General features: G+C 46.7%; 1 protein-coding gene across 1 annotated transcript in view; it reads left to right on the top strand.

Moving 5' to 3' along the window:
• The window catches only part of RAB21 (RAB21, member RAS oncogene family), a 368,664-nt gene that overhangs the window by 193,458 nt on the left and 154,153 nt on the right, over nucleotides 1–21,053 (top strand). Inside the window, exon 4 of the mRNA XM_069629386.1 lies at nucleotides 18,888–18,951. Within this exon, the coding sequence (XP_069485487.1) occupies nucleotides 18,888–18,951 (64 nt within the window). The remainder of the gene's footprint in view (nucleotides 1–18,887; nucleotides 18,952–21,053) is intronic.

Genomic DNA, 21,053 nt, shown 5'->3' with positions numbered 1-21,053 from the left:
TCCTTTTCTTTGACAAACCCAGTCATTAAAAGGCATGTCGCAGGTTTGTTATCTTTTTCTACCTGTATGCAATCCTCACTCAAAGTGGGATTTACGTGTGCTTTTGACCGCCTTATGCAATAAACCATTTGAGCCCATGGCTACGACGGATCTAAAGTACCTTTCTTGGAAGGTTGCCTTTTTGATTGCATTGACTTCGGCAAGGCGAGTAAGCGAGCTTCAAGCTTGATCCGTGGGACACCCGTTCCTTACCTTTCATAAGGATAAGGTTGTGCTCCACACTCATCTTTCATTCCTTCCTAAAGTAGTGACTGATTTTCATTTGAATCAATCTCATTGCCTGTCTTTTTTTCGGAACCCGGCCTCATGCGCCGAGAGAGTATTACACAATTTAGATGTCAGACAGGCTCTGAAGTTCTATCTAGACAGGACAACAAATGAACTCAGGGGCTCCTCTGAATTCTTACTTTCGGAGACCCGAAAGGGAAACCTGCTTCAAAGGCTACGATCTCCCGATGGATTTCCTCCTGTATTTCAGAAGCGTATACCATTCAGGGCCTTCAGCCTCCAAAAGGCATTCATGCTCATCTTGCACGTGGCAAAGTGGCGTTCCCTGGGAAACCATTGCCAAAGCAGCTACGTGGGCTTCCCCAATAGCTTTTTGTAAGCATTACTGCTTGGATCTGAGCTCCAGGGCCGATGTTCAATTCAGTCCGGCTGTTCTTAAGGACCTTTTTCAGTAGGGAAGTTCCATCCACCCGTATTACCTGTGAGGAGTGTTTTAGAATCTCTCACGTATGGAGGAAAGGGGACGGGACCTAGGAGTAGAAGTTACTCACTGTCGGGACTACCTTACTCCTTGTCCATAGTCCCCTACACTAATAGCACCAAATCAATCCGGGTTTATTCTGACAAGGCAAACGTTTGGTCACATGTGTAGAGTATGACATCTAATAGAAAAATCACAAAAAATGACACAAACTCCGGCAATACTAGTTTCATTGGATGCAGAGAAAGTGTTCGATAGGTTAGAGTGGACGCAGTTATTCCACACAATGGAACGAATGGGGTTTGGACAAAAATGTCTCCAAATGGTTAAGGTTAACCATCGCTCACCTCGGATGTAGGTAGCCATCAACTGAATACTGCCAGAACCAGTGATCCTAAGGAGGGGCACAAAACAAGGCTGCCCATTGTCATCGCTATTGTATGCAATATATTTGGAGCCGCTATTGGCTAGGATCCGGGAGTTGGAGGAGGTGAAGGGGATAGCTATGGCGGGAGGGGAACACAAAACCATGGCATTACCAGACGATATGCTGGTAGCACTTACATCCCCGGAACGCTCCCTGCCGGGACTTATGAAGTAACTGGAAAGGTTTTGGGCAATATCGGGACTAAAAACGTATAAATAAAAGTCTGAAATCTTAAACTTAACGGCACATCAGGATAGGATAGAAAGTTTCGCCTAAGATACGCAGTTACAAATGGTAAAGGCAGGGATAACCTACCTGAGGATCACATTAACACCATCAGTTAGCCAAATGTATAAAGCAAATTACCCAAACCTGTTATAAAAAATTAAAATGGCAATAAGGACATGGAACCAATAATGACTTCTTGGTGGGGCAGAACGGTGGCAACAAAAAGGCTGGTCTTACCAATACTATTATATAATTTCCAAGCCTTGCCCATTAGGATAACAGTTACGGTTTTTAAATCCCTTAACAAAACCATAAGAACATATATATGGAAGCAAAACACAACAAGAATAGTAATACCAATGATGACGGCACCAAGAAATTGGGGGGATTAGGGGGATGGCATTCCCCATTTCCGTAGGTACTCTGAAGCGGCCCGGTTACGGGTAATAAAGGAATGGGTAGCGGACACCCCACAACAGATATGGGCAGCGGGATCCCCATTCTCGAGGTCTGCTATGGTTTGAGAGACAACATGGGCATCTGAATGTCAAGATAAGTGAAGTGGTAGAAGCGGGGGTCGAATTATGGGATGTAGTGATCAAGAGATGGACACTGACAACATACCCCTCCCCGTTCCTCCCCATGTTTGAAACCCAAGACTTCTGATTGGGGATGGATACGGCCTCCTATAAAAATGGGTACAGACAGGATGCTGTGCGATTAGGGATATGTTTCAGGGGCAGAACATTGACACTCCAGGAATGTAATCGGGCCCTGGAGTTAACAGTTAAGAACACCTTTAAGTATACCCAGCCCAGACACTGGCTCATGAACCGACCCACCCCCACCATCCACATACGACAGGCAGCCACTAGACAACTGACACCTTTCGAGCTAGTCACGACGACCAATATGGGAACAGGAAATTGGTCTCGAACCTCTATAGGTTTCTGAAAGCTCAGAGGGAGGAAGTGAGGTGGAATTATATGGTGAAGTGGGAAAAGACATTGGGGAAATAGATAACAAACAGTGGGAATACATGTGGGGAATTATTCCAAAACTAATGCGTTCAATACAAGCACGGGAGATGTGGCAAAAAGTGATACTTCAATGGCACTATACACCAGAGAGGCTACATAAAATGTTCCCTGGAACACCGGACAGGTGTTGGAGGGGGTGTACAAGCAAGGGGGACTGGAGGCACATTTGGTGGAACTGCCCGGTAATCCAACAGTACTGGTATGGGGTAAGGGAACAAGTAGGCAAGATGGTAAGAGGAACAGAGCAGCTCCAGGAAATTATCTGGATGGCAGGGATGTGGGAATCGGGCCTGGGAGGCCTCACTAAAGTGCAGAAAAGGGACTTCGTGAACATGGTAATAGCAGCCTGGCTCTCAATAGCTCAACACTGGAAGGACAGATCAGCACCCATGATTTGTGAATGGTTGCAAAAAGTATTTCATTTTGTATCCTTGGAATGGGTAACATACAAACTACAAGGGGCCCAAAAGGCGTGTAATGAAGAAAGGAGGCAAATACTAAGACATTTACAAAGTGACTATATGCAACAATGGTGCCACCACAACATTAGAATAATGGACATCCTACAATCATAATGGAACTTTCTCAGAGACTGGAACTCGACACTGGGGAGAAGGGCACGGGGGTTGGAGAATGATAATTGAACGAATGTGGCAATATAAGTTTATGAAAATAATAAAAACAAGTAAAAATAAGTTCTATTTGCAGTATACCTTCCTGGCAGAGGTCTTTCGACTGGGTATCCACATGATGGATACCAGACCCACTCCTACTGCAGGGGATTCTCTCCATGCTGGGGAAGGGTTCAGTGGAAAGGGTACCTGTAGTGGAGCATTTCCAAGGTTGGTACTACACCTATTTTCTGGTTCCCAAGCACTGAGGACTGCGACCCATTTTGGACCTTAGAGGCTTAAACAAGTTCCGATTCAAGATGGTCACTCTTTCTTTCAAAGATCCTCCAAGCCCTTCAGTTCCAGGATTGTATGGTGCCATTCGATCTTCAGGATGCTTACTTTCATGTGCCTTTTGTGATGAATCCAATGGAGGCATCAGATTCCCTGGCGATGACCTCCTTCCATGTAGAATGGCGGCCACTACCTGATCCTAATCCTGGGGCCGGCTTTGAGTGAGGATCACATGGGAGGAGAAAACTACCAGGGAGATGTCATGATTTCATTGGGTGAGACGCAGTATCTCACCCCCCCTCCCCTCCCCCCTCCCATGAGGCAGACCCTCTAATACCAAGACCTTTTTCCACGAGGAAGACACTCTACTACCCAAGACCTTTTGTCAGCTGCTTGTTCCCCCTTGTAGAAGTAGAGACCTCTTCACATTTCTGGTCAACCACACATATATGACCTTAATACACAATGTTCCAACACGTTTTGCTTCTGAGGTGCATTTATGTAAAATCACTGAGAACTATTTAAACACCATGGGGTCGATTCATGGAAATATCTACACAGAAAATAGGGACTTTGCGCGCCAAACCGTGCGCAAAATACCGTTTGTTGGTCCATGGAATCTACTGCGCTGTACTTTTTTGTACTTTGCGGGGACTTAGGCCTTGCGCGAGACAGCACGCAGAGCATGGCTGTGGCTTGCGCAGAGGGCAGGGTAGGAGGCTGAACTTGGAAAATGAGGAAGAACAAGGGAAAATGTGGGCGTTATGAGGGGCGACCCTCAGGCAGTCAATCGCATGCCCTCTATTGTGGGGAACGATACGTATTCATGGATCCGAGTGTGAAACCTCTGCAGGGAAATGGTCGCGAAAAGCCCTCATACTATCCGCCTCCCGAAGACAGGCGTACAGACACTTTCGCATAGGATTCATCGAGTAGAGGTAAGATCGGGTGTCTGATTTAGGGGTCCGTGTACGCAGCTGGGGTTCCGATCTGACTTGGGGGTGCGCAGTGTGGTGGGGTGCAGGAATGGTTTACAGGGGTTTGCACGCAGATTTTCTAAGTTTTACCCGAGTTAAGGTAAATCGTACGCATGTTGTCAGGGTCCTGGTAACAGTTACGCGGGACCCGCGCGCAGGGTCCCGGGACTGCAGGCCTGCTTGCAGGAGACCCCATGCAATGTTTGAAGGGTGCATGCATTTCGTGCCCCGGGAGCATGCAATGGTAGCTGTTTTGACTGTTTTTGCTTTGCGTGGGGACGTGTCTGGGACGTTCCGCCACGACTTGCATATACAGTTACTTTGCACTAACAATTCCATGTATACACAGAGCGCACAGATTAACTTATGCGCGCAGTCTTACGCAGAGTCTTTCTCGGCGCGTAGGCTTTGCGGGATCTCTGCACACTTTTCCATGAATCGGGCTCCATATGTGTCCAATGACACTCATGGACTTTAACTCCCAGATGAGGATGATGGAGTGTACAAGGTAGCAATAGTTCGAAGCACAACATGCAGTCTAGTTTTTCCAAAATCACCTCTGCGCGGGATATTTAAACATGGCAAGCGCACTATTGAGTGTGGCCCTGCAGGAGAAGACGTTGGCTCCTTTGGAGAGGCTCACAAAGGTGGAAATCACATACCGGTGTGGTGGAGCAGAGAGGGTCATCCAGTCAGGAGAGATGTGTGCGAGAAATGGAAGTGCTGTGGAAATGCTGCGAGCCACGAGAGAGGTCCTGGGCGATCGGCATCCTGACTAGACAGCGTTCTCCCTTTCGGGACCTGAAGGGAAGCAGGCGTACGACTGCAGAGCCTCGAAGGAAGGTGGAAGGACGTCAGCATGTGGAAAGCAGGGGAAAGCAGCACACAGCAGAAGCGTGAACCAGACTGGAGATGCTGGAGGAAACAGATGAGTCTACCTGAAGCTAGTAGGGACCCCAGGGCGTTCTGGTGACCGCACCAGTGACAGTTTGAATGTGATACCATTATTAAAACTACAAGAAGATTGTCATGATCTCTGCTTCCAAAAGGTCAGGGTTTTCCCAACTCCCTTGGAAGCAGATCCATAACCCAGGTTCCGAGTGCCAACCAGTCCCAATTGGGACCTTTTGGACCCAGTCCTGGCGCCAGTGGCACCAGGCTCATAAATATGCCCAGTCCCAGCGCTGGAAGCGCAGGGCTCATAATGCTTGGGTGGACTTACCTGCAGCAGACCATGCTGCTTACTTGCCTGCCAGTTGAGCCTCTGATCCTCTTCTGTTTGGAACTACTTTTCCTGTTGGGTGGGGCAGGAGCCACTCCCTAGATTCAGAACACTGGAACTCTTCTGCAAAGCAGGAACTCTTTTCTTACCTAGGCGTGGCTGTGGAAGGAGACACCTAAGCACTACAGGAGGCTATTTAAACCACACCCGATGGATGAATCTTGCTTTGCGTTATTCTGCATCCTCTGCAGCAGAACGCTCATCATGTTTTCTGCATCTGATCCTTTGCCTAAGGAAAAAGGCTTACCATCCTGAATCCAGTCTTCAGCAACACCTATAAAGACAAGAAAGAACAGGTTAGCATTACGGTCTTCAGTGACAGCTCTTCACTTACCTGGTCCATCGGCTGTCCCCAACGCCTCGCGCTGCATTCCGGCATCTGAAAGACAAAGGCTTACCTACTCTTCGTGCGCTCCGGAGGTCTTCACACTGCATTCCGGCATCTGAAAGACAAAAGCTTACCAACTCTTCGCACGCTCCGGAGGCCTTCGGTGCTGCATCCCGCATCTGAAAGACAAAACAAGGTGCGTTTAAAGACATTGGGGAACTTTAATACTCACGTGCCATTACTCCTTTCCACATCTAACCCAGTGGGTATTCCGGCACCCTGCAGCCGCTCCGAACTTGTACCTGCAAAATAAAAAGACAGTTAGAGGGCATCGTGAAGCAGGCAACAAGCGCTTGCTTACGTGCTTCCAGGCGCTTCTATTCATCACACGGGCTCCATCTTCAACTCACTTCAGCCCGTCATCCGCCATCGCCGGAACCCTGCAAAACAAGAAACATCATTACTAAAGACTTTAAAGACATTAGAATTACTCAAAACTTACCGTTCGTGCAGTAACGACGGACAGCAGTCCTCTGAAGTCAAGAGGCCTGCTCCCCTTATCCAGTGAAGAAACTGGTTACAGCACCCTGCCCCGAGGCAGATGGAGAGCACGGCGTTCACTTACCTAAGGTGAGAGCGTTAACCTTTGGGGTTCTACAGGAGAAGAGAAAGGGAAGAAGAGAGAGACATTCAATAACCCAGTTCCTTAATCCCATATTTTCTATCTGCAGACATTTTACCCTTCGAGCCAGACATACAGTGCACAGAGGTCCAGCCCAAAGAGCCAGCCGTGTGTTACACATCACCTTTGAAGATACGGTATACGCCCAGTCAAGACCGGCGCCTCTACGGGAATCAGGTGAGCGTTACAAAGATTGTTTGAATGCGGAAAAGGCAATGTACAATCCCCAATGATTGAACATACCTTACTGCAATTATATATATATATATTTCTGATGTTTGTTAATCTGCTTAGAATCACATGCTGTGCATAGGTCCGACATCCAGTGGTCACTGCGGAGTATTGCATTTTGTTTTTCGTAGTCGAAAAGGGGACGTCGACAAGGCGTGTCTGTAACACTATCCCTATAGTGACGTGCGTTGTACCCATAATCCCTCATGCGTCGAGGTCCCTCAGATTGTTTTTTTCCGCCCAGCTTCTGGTCGCCTTACGCGGAGCTCCTAGAGAGACATTGCAAATACTTACTATCGGACCTCGGTCCTTAATTATACTTATTATATTGTTAAAGATCCCTCCCCTCGACGTTAGCCTTTCTCTGCCGAGCAAGTTTTCGACGGAGGGGAAGAGACGGAGGAGATCCTTCGGCGCTGCCGAACATGTGGCCTGGCCTCGCCGGCCAACATACAGTAGGGAGAGTGGGGGTTCGAACTTTTATCTTCTCTTTGAGAATGTCTTTCTTTCTCCCCTATCTTTCCCTTGGGGTTGTTATCACCAGTTATTATTGCCTCAGCTATGGAGAGGACACTTTTTAAGTTTTGCCCACGCTGTCATAAGGAGGACAGCTGTGCGGCCTGTAAGCTCTTGAAACCAAGAACTCTTAAAGAACGCAAAGTTAAGAGGTGGGCGGACTACGCTATGTCGAAGTCAGTTTCCTCACCCGCCGCCGCTGTTACAGAAAGTGACGAGGAGGGTGATAACTCGACGTCCGTTACGGAAGTCATTAACCCCCAGAAGGAGCGTTCCTCGACGTCCGTCCCCGGCCCCGACGGGCTCGGCTCACGCCCTGCTCATGGGGATGAACACCCCGGCGACAGGGACGCACACAGACCCCATAGGCCTAAGCACACAACCCACGGCTCTTCTTCGTCGAAGACGAAGGATCCATCAGCGCCGAAGGGGACGCAGGGCACTCCGGCGTCTACCTCAGACCGTAAGGGTCTCAAGCCCCACCCGCAAACGCAGTCGCGACCAGCGATTGGGCTTTCATCAAACACGGGCGCTACCCCAAAATCATACGACGTAACGCTCCATAGAGCGGCCGTCGAGGAACAACGCGTAACGCAGGCAACGTCGACACCAGAGTCCTCTACTGACAAACTCGCTGTCGAGAGCCTGGCGAGAATTGTTTACGAAGACGCACGTAAGCGGACGACGAAACAAACGTCGAATACCGCACAAAAAGCTATAGAAATGTCGAAAAAGCATAAGAGTAGCCAGGAACTGCCCCTTTCATCTAAGGGCACTTCGGAACTACCAGAGGGCTTTTCAGATGGCGACGAAAACCTTTCTTCAACGTTGTGGGAGCGTTCTAAGCGTTTTGAAGGTGAAAACACTGCTTTCCCCCCTCTAGACTATTCAGGGGTCCCCCATGAGACCCTTGAAAGACTCCATTCTTGTATGGAGAAAATGGAAAGGTTTTTGGGAAACCAAAACCCACCCACACCCAAAAGACTAAGAGAATGGCCCCAGGATGACCCTAGGGGCAAAATTCCTAGGCTGTTTCCCCCTTCTACAGACGTATATGACCTCACGGAAGAGGAGTAATACCTCCAGGAAGATGAGTGTTTGGGTGGAGAGGAAGAACATGAGGAAGAGGGGTTTGAAGAAGATCCTTACACTAGTGCAGGAGCTTTCGAAGAAGATACAGCTACCTCGCAGCCCTGGCAATCCCCATCAGTGCACTCAGACCCTGATGTCTTTCACCCTTCTCCTCCCAAGGATTCACCTATTGGAAACACCTCTCCCATAGAAGACCAACCTTCACTTAATGCACTATTGCGCAAGGCAGCAGCGCATTTTAGACACAGGGGAGACTCTTCCTGACATAGACTTTGTAGAGAAAGTTATTAAAGAAAAAGCCCCTGTTAGTCAGTCTATTCCGCTCCTGGCTTCTATAAAGAGAAGAATAACTCCTTCCCAATCCTGCCTTAGTCAGAGGGGTCAACCCTCGAATAGAAAAGCTCTTCAGCCCTTCGCCCTCTGACCCGTTGTACATCAGAGGCCATTCTATTCCGGACTCCCTCGTAGTTACTAATACAAGGAAAAGAGCAGGGGTACCACTATCCACTAGTGAGGCACCACCTGACAAAGAGGGCAAAAAGCTCTACGCACTTGGGAAGAGAATCACGACGTCCGCCGCCTTTTCAACCAGGATTGCAAATAACAATTCCCTACTAGCTAGCTACGCAGATGCACAGTGGAGCAAGCTGCGCAGCGAAGCAGAGGATGCACCAGAACCCCTGCGTTCACGCCTGTTAGCTACAATCTCAGAGGGAACTCTTGTAAACCAGGGCATCGTAAAGAACTCCTTAGATGCCGCAGAGACGGCTGGCCGTTCCCTGGTTCAAGGAACACTTCTCAAACGCCATGTCTGGCTGCGCAATTCGGGATTTAAGCCAGAAACCCAGGCTTCCCTGATAAATAAGCCCATAGAAGAAACACATCTGTTTGGGAAAGCAGCTGATGAGGCCCTAGAACATGCGAAGAAAGAGTTTGATACCGTCAAAACTCTTGACCAAATTTCTAGGCCCCCTAACAGACGTGGCTATGGCAATAGACGCTCCTTTCGTGGCCAACGCCAGCAGCAAAACCAACAGCAATTTTACTCTGCTACCAACTGGCCCTCTAACCAGGGTAACAACACCCAGTTCAGTCAAAGAGGCCAACGCCGTGGCAGGGGAAGAGGTCGCGGCTCCAGCCCCAAAGGTTCCACGCCCAATACCAACAAATGACCCCAAGATTCGGGTCCCCTCCCATGCATCACCGGTCGGGGGCCGGCTAACATCGTTCCTTTCAGCATGGGAGGGAATATCGTCAGACCGCTGGGTATTATCCACCATAGCCCACGGATACTGCATCGAATTCAACGGTTCCCCGAAGTACAGACCCCCACGGAACCGACGCATGACACCGGAACACCTCACCATTCTTCTACAAGAAGTAGAAGAGCTACTGAAAAAAGAAGCTATAGAGGCTGTCCCCCTATCTCAGGTAACAGAAGGTATTTATTCAGTGTACTTCCTTGTACCCAAAAAGGACTTAACCATGCGCCCTGTATTAGATCTGCGCCCAGCGAACAAGTTTGTCAAACCCCAAAAGTTTCATATGGTGACCTAGCAGGAAGTAATCCCACTGTTATCACAGGGGGATTACATGACCACACTGGACATGAAAGATGCATACTTTCATATTTTAATGTTGCCAGCGCACAGAAAATACCTCAGGTTCAAGATAGAGAACGAACACTACCAGTTCAGAGTACTACCCTTCGGGATAGCATCTGCACCAAGGGTATTCACGAAAGTACTGGCAGTGGCAGCGGCCCACCTGCGCAGGTTATCCATCCCGGTATACCCTTACCTCGACGACTGGCTCATAACGGGATTCTTACGAAACATGCTTCTCCAATACCCAAAAGACCGTAGACCTTTTGTTCCAACTGGACTTCTCCATCAACGAAAAGAAGTCCAGCTTAGACCCCAGCCAAATCAAACAATTCCTAGGGGCTCTAATTCGAACAAAGGACGGCCTCGTCTTCCCCTCCAACGAGAGGGTCCAAAACATGCTGTTTCAGATCCCCCATTATGTGGCAGGTCGAGAGGTGACGGTACGCAAAGCAATGCGCTTGCTAGGAATGATCGCGTCATGTATTTATTTGGTACCTCACGCGCGCCTGCGCCCAATGCAAGAGTGGCTCAACAGCCAGTGGTGTCAGGCCAGCGGACAATGGGACGATCAAGTGGTGGTCTCGCAGGCCTTGGTTCTCTCGCTACGGTGGTGGACAAAAGAAAACCTGTTATTAGGGAAAACTTTTGCCACACCCGCAGTGGAAGCCCCTCTAACCACAGACGCATCCCTTACAGGATGGGGGGCTCACCTATCCCATCACACTGCTCACGGAGCGTGGACTCCGAGCTTAGCATCCAAGCATATAAACCTGCTGGAACTACTAGCGGTGTTCAAAGCACTGAAAGCCTTTCAGGAACACCTACAAGGAAAGACAGTGATGGTCCTCACAGACAGCGCCACAGCCATGTACTACCTCAACCAGCAAGAGGGCACTCACTCTCCAAGACTGTCCAAGCTGTCCCAGAACATCTGGAAGTGGGCTCTCAAACACAACATGTTCCTACTATCACAACATGTACCAGGGGAACTCAATCTGCTAGCAGACAAACTCAGCAGAGACTTCCCCCTGCCCGTAGAGTACGAATGGCTGTTACAAGAAGACATAGTCTTCGACTTCTTCACACAGTGGGGTTTCCCAGAAATAGACCTCTTCGCAACTCTGGAAAACTCTCAATGCCAAGATTACGCCTCCAGGTACCCCCAGAACCAGTCCAAGGGGAACGGTCTATCGATTCCATGGTCAGGGAAATTTGTTTACGCTTTTCCCCCGACTCCCCTTCTCAACAAGATCGTGCACAAGATGCACCAGGAACAAGTTACCATGATACTGGTGGCCCCTATGTGGGCCCGACAGCCATGGTTCGCTCACTTGTTGGAGATGTCTCTATCTCCTCCAGTGAAACTGCCCTGCTCGTACAACATGCTGTCACAAGACAGGGGCAGGACACTGCACCCATGCCCTCAGACCATGAAGTTAGCAGCCTGGCTCCTGAGGTCATAGAATTTGGACATTTACAACTTCCACAGAGGTGCATGGACATCCTCAGAGAGGCCAGAAAGCCTAACACTCGTCACTGCTATTCTAGCAAATGGAAAAGATTTGTCATCTGGTGTAGAGGGAAGAGTATCAACCCCGTTGACTGCTCTCCCACACAAATTATTCTGTACCTGACCCATTTACTGGACTCGGGTCTAGTATTCAATTCTATTAAAGTACACCTGGCAGCGCTTTCTGCTTACACTATTTCACAACTCAAAGTATCGTGGTGGAAGATCCCAGTAATCAAAGCCTTCATGGAAGGGGTAAAGAGAATACACCCTCCAATAGCAAACCCAGCTCCCGGCTGGGATCTAAATGTGGTACTCACCAGGCTCATGGGGTCACCCTTTGAACCCATGCACAAGGCAACTCTTAAAGATCTCACTCTTAAGACTGCTTGCCTAATAGCTATTACCTCCATTAGGAGAGTAAGTGAACTACAGGCCCTTTCGGTTTTAGACCCCTTTGTAACAGTTCACAAGGATAAAGTGGTTCTACGCACACACCCAAGGTTTGCACCGAAATTCATCTCCAAATTCCATGTCAACCAGTCTATAGAACTACCAACGTTCTTTCAAAATCCTTCAAATGTAGGAGAAAAAAGCCTGCATACACTTGATGTGCGCAGAGCTGTCATGTTTTACATGGAAAGAACTAGTCCACTGAGAAAGACTAATCAGTTCTTTGTCTCGGTGGCAGCAGGAAGAGAAGGAGATGCAGTTTCAAAATCCACTATATCTAGATGGATTGTACAATGCATCACTCTCTTGTTACACTCTTGCTAAGAGAGAACTACCCTTCAAGCCAAGAGCACACTCTACTCGAGGCACTGGGGCATCCATAGCATTCATTGCAAATGTTCCCCTTGAGTCCATCAGCAAAGCGGCAACCTGGAGTTCTGTACACACCTTTACAAAACACTACTGTCTAGATGCCCACTCTAGATCTGATTCCCAGGTGGCACAAGCAGTATTAAGACATCTTTTCTCTACTGTTCCTTCTCACAACCCACCTCCAACTCTGGGTACTGCTTGCTAGTCTATGCACAGCATGTGATTCTAAGCAGATTAACAAACATCAGAAGACAATGCATTACTTACCGTAAAAGCATTTCTGATGGTTGTATCTGCTTAGATTCACATGCGCCCACCCTTCCTCCCCGCTCGGATGGAAGGAACATAGACATCCTTTTCTATATCTCTCTTTTCTGTACTCACTCACGTCTAGAAGGCTCCCTCAGGGCAGAAAAATATAAACAGAGGGACCTCGACGCGTGAGGGATTATGGGTACAACGCACGTCACTATAGGGATAGTGTTACAGACACGCCTTGTCAACGTCCCCTTTTCGACTACGAAAAACAAAATGCAATACTCAGCAGTGACCACTGGATGTCGGACCTATGCACAGCATGTGAATCTAAGCAGATACAACCATCAGAAATGCTTATACGGTAAGTAATGCATTGTCATATATATATATATATATATCTATCTCAAGCCAAGGGCAATAAATACAGTATTGGTGATGCAGAGAAACTGTGAAATGCATGAAAAGTCCTGGCAAGGAAAAGATACCAGGCAAATGGAAAGTATAAGAAGTCCTGGCATGGGTGTATACCAGGCAATTTGTAAAGCTTCCAGAAATGCAAGAGTGTTTTCGAACCAAGGAGAATTTTGTGTTAAAGAGACTGTTATAGAACATGTTGCTTACACAGGAACCTTGTGAATTAAGGAGAGGCACAGAGGAACTGTTAGTGAAAGAGACCATTTGCATTCTACTTAAGAATCCAGGGGAAGGAGTCCACCCTCTGGATCCAAGTGCTTCCACCATGGAGAACATTTTAATTGGAACTATTCTTATTTTCTGTTGTTAACACTGTATTTGCCAATATCAGGTCATTTCCTTGCAACCTTTGTTTTATTCGTGTGAGGGTCAGGATAGGACGTTTTGCACACAAGGACAGGATTTCAGTTACTGACATCCTGACACAAACCGACCCTTAGTTTTGGTTTTTAGGTAGGGAAACTCCTCTTAAGCATAGGGTCAGAGAGGCATTTTCCCAACCAATTTTTCATTTAATAAAAGTCTTTAGCCACAAAATGACAACCTTGTGTTCCGACTCTTTGCTGACTCCTCACACTATACATCCCAAGAACAGGAAGTACCTGAGGTTCGTTATTGGCAGTACTCACTTTCAGTTTTGGGTCCTGCCTTTAGGGCTCCTTTCTGCCCCGAGAGTCTTCAAGTTGTTGGCAGTGGTGGCAGAAAATCGTAGAAGCGGTAGGGGGTGTTGCGTCTTGCCCTACCTAGACGTTTGGCTGATCAGAGCTTGTTCTCCCGAGCACCTGCTACTCTCTCCACAAACTAGGCTTCCCCTCAACTTCAAGAAGTCTCAGGTGGTACCTTCTCAAAAGCTGCAATTCATTGGAGCGGTCCTGCACTCCTCTTCAGGGAAGGCTTTGCCTCCCGAGTTGAGGGCTCAAATTTGAGTGGCGAACATCTGCCGGCCTTCGATTTTCTGAGGTTGCTGGGCCTCAATGCATCCTCCATTGAGCCCTCAGATCCCAATGGTCGCAATTCTCCGGCTGGATGACCGGTCTTCTTCAGGTTCTGAGCACGGTCGCGCAGGATCTTCTTTGGTGGGCCTACAAGGAGAGTCTGAGTTTGGCAACCATGGCTGGAGATAAGTCATTGATTCTTCCCTCAGCCCAAATGAAGAAACTCTCAATCAGCAGTCATTGGTCTCCATTGGAATCCAGTCTAAACCAAAAACTTTTTTTGAGTGGCAGTCAATCATACTAGGGCTGATGGCTTTTTTGGCGTCCGTACAGGGGAAGAACGTCCTGATAATGACGGACAACACAGTGGCCATGCATTACCTCAACAAAAGAGGTGGTGGTTGGTCACTACCAATGTTCTGGGAGGCAATGTAGCTCTTGTTTTGGCCTCTGTAGCATGGAATTTCTCTATTGGCTGTTCATCTAGTCGAACAAGGGAACACTATGGCAGAACCTCTAAACGGAGCACAATCTCCCACGAGTGGGAGTTGGCTCAGGAAGTCCTTCTAGAGATCTTTGCTCTTTGGGGAACCTAAAGTGGATCTGTTTGCATCCATTATCAAATGGAAATGCGACCTGAGAGGATCTCTGGGGGACACGTTTTTGGTGCACTGGAAATTCCCACTGCTCTATGTGTTTCCACCAGTGCCCGTCATTCCTTATGTCATCAGGAGGTTGAGGAAGTTTGGGAAATTCCTGATTGCTCCACATTGGGCCAGGGGGGCATGGTACCTAGACCATCTGGATATGTCCATCTGCCCTTCAGTTCTTCTCCGAGAGAAGACCGAGGGGGTCTGTTTTGTCCACCCAGAAATCAAAACTCTGATTTCTGAGAGGTTCATATACAAACACTGGGATCTCCTCGAAGAGGTTCTGGAGGTGTTGCTTTCGGCAAGGCCAGCAACAAAAGCGCTTTACCCCTGCTGTTTGAACAGGGTTTGCAGCTGGTGTAGAGCTAAAGATAGTGATTATTTAACTTGTGACACTCCTACTGTATTATCTTTTCTGCTACACCTGGCCCACCAGGGACTGCAGGCGTCTCCAGCCAAGGGTTATCTGGCAGCGCTATCTATTGTCAAGCGCACTCCAGAACAAGGCTCTTATTTTACGGTACCCATTGCTAGTCAGTTTCTCAAAGGACTAACTATCATCTTTCCAATGTTCCCTTTTATAGTTCTGGCTAGGGACTTAAACCCGATTCCTCCCTTTGAGCCTCTTCGTTCCTGTCCGCTTAGATTGACTCCAAAGACAATTTTTCTGGTGACTATCACTTCTGAGTGAGTGAGCTTCAGGCATTGTCCTGCAAACCTCCCTTCATGTATTTTCAAAGTAGGTTTTATTGAGGTTTTGCCCCGCCTTACTTATCAAGGTGGTGTCCGAGTTTCACTGGGCACAGAATATAATTTTACCGACCTTTTACCCACCTCCTCATCCTTCTTAGGATGAAATGAGGTTAGATTGCTTAGATCTGTAACAAGCTCTAAGCTTGTACATAAGCAGACTAGCTAACATTAGGCAAAACAACCAACTTTTTGTTGGTTATACTGGATGTAAATTGGGTCAGGCTGTGACCAAACAGACTGTCTCGATGGATTGTTCTGTGTAATTCAGCTTCTATTCCTTTTGTAGGAAGGATATCCCTGATTTAAGGGTATGTTCTACCAGGGGGGTGGCCACTACTTCAGCCATACAAAGAGGTGTAGCAGTGCAGGATAGATGCAATGCTGCAACCTGGTCTTCAGGATGCTAAATTTGGAAAAGTTGTTCTTCACTGCATTAACCAATGACAACATTCTTTAGTCCCACCTCCATTTTGTAGCTGCTATGGGAGTCTATCAAAGATGAGGAATCCATGGGGGGGGAGACACAATCCATTAGAACAAATTCATTACCCCTGGTAATGTTCTAGCTGATGGATGTTCCTCCCACAGATTCCTCATTGCCCTCCCAGCTTGCCCTTCTGATTGTGGGTGAAGTTTATTGTATTAGTCCTCTTAACGCCTAGACTTTTTGAATACTCAGGACGGCTGTGCAAGAAGAGGGGAAACATTTAAACTGAGGCAACGGGTGTAGTGCATGCTTTGTATACCAACACCTGTTGCGTCTGAGCGCAGGGATAGAAGCCACAGAGGGATCTCGACGATGCATGGCGCCCTCTGGTGTGAACATTTTTCCAAAGCTGCAAGCTGGATATAGGTCTATCAAAGATGAGGACCGGTGGGAGGAACATTCGTCAGAAAGAACATTACCGGTGTTAAGTAATTTGTTCTCAACTTATTTTCCTGAACCTGTTCCTTCCCCAACATTGATACCGATGGGTGGACTATTCCGGATACCTCAGGTACCGCCAAAAGACTTTCTCCCTTTAACTCAACATTCTCCCCCTGTGTTTTCGTACTTTTAACTTCCATTCTCTCACCTTGTACAAACACAGCCCCTTCACTATCCACCTTTTTCGGACTTAAGGTATTGAAGACTGAGACTGCCATTATAAAGCCTTCCAATAGATGCACTTTGCTCAATACTTCCTTCATTGATTTCCTAAGCTCCCGGATTTCATAGTTCAATGTGTCGTAACCTCTATCCATGGAGTCCATAATTCTAGAAAGAACTGGGAATGATAACTCATCTACTGGGGGTAGCTGGTCCTGTTGAGAGACTTCTTTTATCTCCTCAGCCTCTATTGCTTCGTCCTCAATCTCTGGGTCCCCCACTATAGAGTCATCATCCCCTAGTTTGACACCTTCACTAACCTGAATTTTTGGCGAGGTGGCCTCATCCCCACGACCAGTTTCCCTCTCTTGCTTTTGGCTAAACTGGTACTGTGACAATTTCTCCTTATAACCCCATTCTTTAGGTAAAGGGACTGAGGTTGCTGAAACCTTTCTTTTATGGTCTCTTGGGCCGTGAACTTTCCCGGAAAACTCATGAGTCAACAGTGGGGCTAATATAGAAATATCTGATACTAAATCTCGCTCCACCACCAATGGTTCGTCTGCCAAAGAGTTCACCTTAGATTCAATGTTTAAAAAAGCCCGATTTATGACTCCCACCACCTCTGCCATTGAATCCACTTGATTGGTTTGCTCCGGTCTGAAATCCCAAGGGACCTCTATACCTGGAGGAGTGGAAATTCCCTGAGGGACTACCAAAGTGTCTACTACCATAGAAGAAATTGAACCCTCGTTAACTACTTGTGTCACTTGAGAAGGATGTGAAAGAGAAATTACCACCTGTGGTGGGACTCTACCCCCCTGAACTATATTTTCCTCTGGGATACTTCCCATACTTCTGAGTGTGAGTCCCATTATAGGGACCCAGAAGAGTCGCCACACTTTATAATTACTGGCCTACTCAATCACTTGTATGACCATATGATAATCTCAATACTAAATGAAAAATACCATAACGCGCTGCAGTACTAAAAAGACAAGTGCTGATAAAAAGATAAAAACAATCCCATACAGGTATATGAAACGATCTGTTTAAACTGAATGTTAAAATGCTATACGGATTGTTTGCTTAATAGGTACCCCCAATGAATAGCTACAGACACTATACCCTTACTTTACCTCTGCACAATGTTTCACAACTTCAGCCCCGCCAGCTCCCAACAGCCGCACAACAGCCAGCGCCCTTTACTCCTCACAGGCTTAACGCCGCAAGGGTGTCTCGAGTGCAGCTTTGAATGAGCTGCCGGTCACGTGATCACCCACGTGGTCTGTGCTAACTCCGCCTCCACCAGGAAGCGGAACAGAGCAGGCAAGAGCCGAGCTCGCAGTGCCTGCAAGCAGATAAGTTCCAAGGAGCACCAGAAGGAAGTCCGCTCCACACACAAACACACTTTGTTTAACAGCAAAGAATCAGTTGTTGGTAAAAATACTGAACCCACCAGGGGCGTCAATATATGAACAGTTAAACCTGGTAAGAGTTCAGGGTGGCTGTAGGGTTCTTGGGAACTGGGTTTTGAACTGTCAACTGATACTTCAACAGGCAAATATTCCAATGGAGGAATTGGAGCTGACACCGAAGGTTGCCAAGTTAAGATGGTGTAGATATGTATGGTCTAACTTGAGAACCGACATAATGGAGTATAAATGCTTTGGGGATCACTTTCTCTGGTCATGTAAAAGTTTTAATACTCCAGCATCTTACCTTGCAAAACATCCGTCGAGATCCTTTAGGACACAAGTGCTAAGACATAGGTTGAATTTGTTACAAACAAAAGAAGTATTGGGCCGCCGTGTGGAAATTCCACAAGAACAGAGATTATGTCGGCATTGTAACAAAAATATTGAGACGTTAAAGCACTTGTGTGTGACTTGCCCTAAGCTGGTTGATTTGCGGTCTTGTTTTTCAGCAGGCTTGGTTTTCTCCTCCGAGAATGAATTATGGAGGAGGATATTGAACTGTAATGAATTAAGCTTGACCATACATGTTTTAGAATTTTTAAGAAAAGCTGCAGTAATTTTATAAATGTTGGATATATGTACGTTGGATTGTGTATTTTGTATATGTGTTAAAAGTACCGTGGTACTGTACAACACAATAAAATAAATAAGTAATTTGTTCTTCTGGAAAATGCAGGATGCGGACACTTGCACCAGTGTTTATTGCCAAACAGAGGGAGGTTGATTCTTTTCATGATATTTAGAGCCATGTTAGCAGTTTGTTGATGTAGATGCCACAGTGGAAGTATAGACAGTAATACTGTTGTGTATTTATTTCTCTTTGACTGCAGGTGAAAAATTGGGTCAAGGAGTTAAGAAAAATGTTGGGAAATGAAATCTGTTTATGTATAGTTGGTAAGTTTAAATAAAACCTGTATTTTGCACAGAGCATATATATCTTTCGTTAGTCGAATTTGAGTGTTAATTTCCATTTGTATGAGTGTTAAGGATTGAAATGATAAACCATCAAAATTCCTTCTAACCTTTTATGCAGATAAGGATGGCAAACTTTTTTTTAAATGCAAACTATACTGGCATAGTAAGAGCAAGCAAGGGAAGATTGAGTGAATAATTGATGTAGAAGGACCGATGTGGATGAAAAAACGATGAGTGGTGGTTGCGAAGAGAAAGATGAATGCCATTAGAGGGGGAAGAAGGCTGATGCAGAAAGAGCGGTGCGAAGTGAAGAAGCTTTTGATACTATTATTTGTATAAACCTTTGGAGAGTGCTACACAACAGTGGTCTCTTGACACGGTTTCTGAAGCTGTGGTGGAATAGAAAAGTAAGTTAATGTTGACAATCCAGGTTTTTGAAAGCCCACAGAAGACCAAGTGGTCTGAAATAGTTTTGATCTGAGACGCAGGGCATTTCGATAGCTGGCACGCAAGTATGAAACTAAAGCTCTGGTGGGGGGGTCGGAGAGACGATTGTCAGAAGAGTGGAGATTCCTGGCTCGGGTAGCTTTGGGCGTATTCCAAGCTTGACGCCATGAAGGCATTGACAGCAGGAAGTATCAAGGAGTGGAGGATTGTGAAGGTTAAATATGGGGGGGAAAAAACTAGGAGCTGACCAAATAATTTCAGTGGAGACCAAAGAATGACTGTTAGGTAAGATTGTATGCAGTACCCTTAGGGTGCAAAACAATAACCTTGCCCTCCTGGCAATAGGGACCCAACCTTCGGTATAAGTCTGAACTACACAGGTTGGTAGTGTGGTCGAGCAGCCAGGTTCGTCTCAAGAGGGGTTGATGTGAGCAGAAAGGTTTGGACAGAGTTTCCCAATACAGTTATCCAAATAAACACTTATACTCAAGGGTTCTTGATAAAACAATTATCAATTTATTTCACAGTCAGTTGTAAAGCCCTCTTCAGAAAGGAGCAATATATGTAACAATTCAAATATACTTCAAAACACACTTAGTTTCTCTAAATTAGTTGATACCAAGTGGGGACACTTCCTATACCCTCAGGTGACTTAATAGTTAGAACACTGTTGGACATTGATTTATCAGTAGTACATTTAGAGCAATACTGAGTATGGTGAAAAAGATAGAATAGAGGAAGAAAACAAAGGTTAACAAATAATTCACAAGCAGGTGAGTACTTTTAAGGAAACCTTCCAATGGTAAATAAGTTTAACCCTTTCCTGGGGAAAGGACAAGCAGAGAGTGAAAGGTAAAGAGGAGTCTCTCAGGGAGCCAGGACAGCCAATGTTAGTTGCACAATGTCAAGGGGAGCTGGAGATCTTCTTCGCAGGTAGGTAAAATGTCTTGCACAATGTTTTGAAAAATGTTTGTAGAAAATAGAACACCTGAAGGGCCACAAGCTGGGAGGCTTGTGAAGGGCAAAGTTTCAGCAACTCTGCAAGGTAACCACAATACATTAGAGACCAGCCCAGCTCCTGCTACACGGACAACACACCAACTATGCCCACGCTGTGACTGTCATCTCGCATGCCTGTTCATCTGTACCATCGAAACTACTTATGCAATCCTCTGTCATTGTTACTGCCGGTTCAGAACCCATAGCACCTGGCTGCCGGAGGCTCACCTGTATTTGTTATTGCGCAACGTAGTCAAACAACTTCTAATGCACAACTATATCTCTTATGTAACCATTGATATGTAACTCTTATGTAAACATTCATATGAATATCCTAAGCAACCTTCATGTAACCACTTTCTTAAGACAAGCGCCCAGATGCCCGAGGGTTAGGCGTGCTTTACAAATGTAATAATACAATAAATAAACCAAGACAGGTCTCAACTGAGAGCAAGTAGGGCTACACAACAAGAAGTAAGTTCTCTTAGACTTTACAGTACCTCTGGTTAAAATAAATGGTTCCAGCTGGCTTCTGTTCCTGTACAGCTCTCCATATCCTGTTGTTCCTGAGCCTCAGTCATGGCGACAAGAGGGAGGACGTCTGGGGACTCCTGCTCTGCAATGGCACGGTCAGC

Source organism: Ambystoma mexicanum, chromosome 12 (genome assembly GCF_040938575.1).
Source record: "Ambystoma mexicanum isolate Mex_15411 chromosome 12, UKY_AmexF1_1, whole genome shotgun sequence".
Lineage (NCBI taxonomy): Eukaryota > Metazoa > Chordata > Amphibia > Caudata > Ambystomatidae > Ambystoma > Ambystoma mexicanum.
The sequence above is the reverse complement of the archived record's forward strand: the minus strand, read 5'-3'. Positions and strand labels throughout refer to the sequence as shown.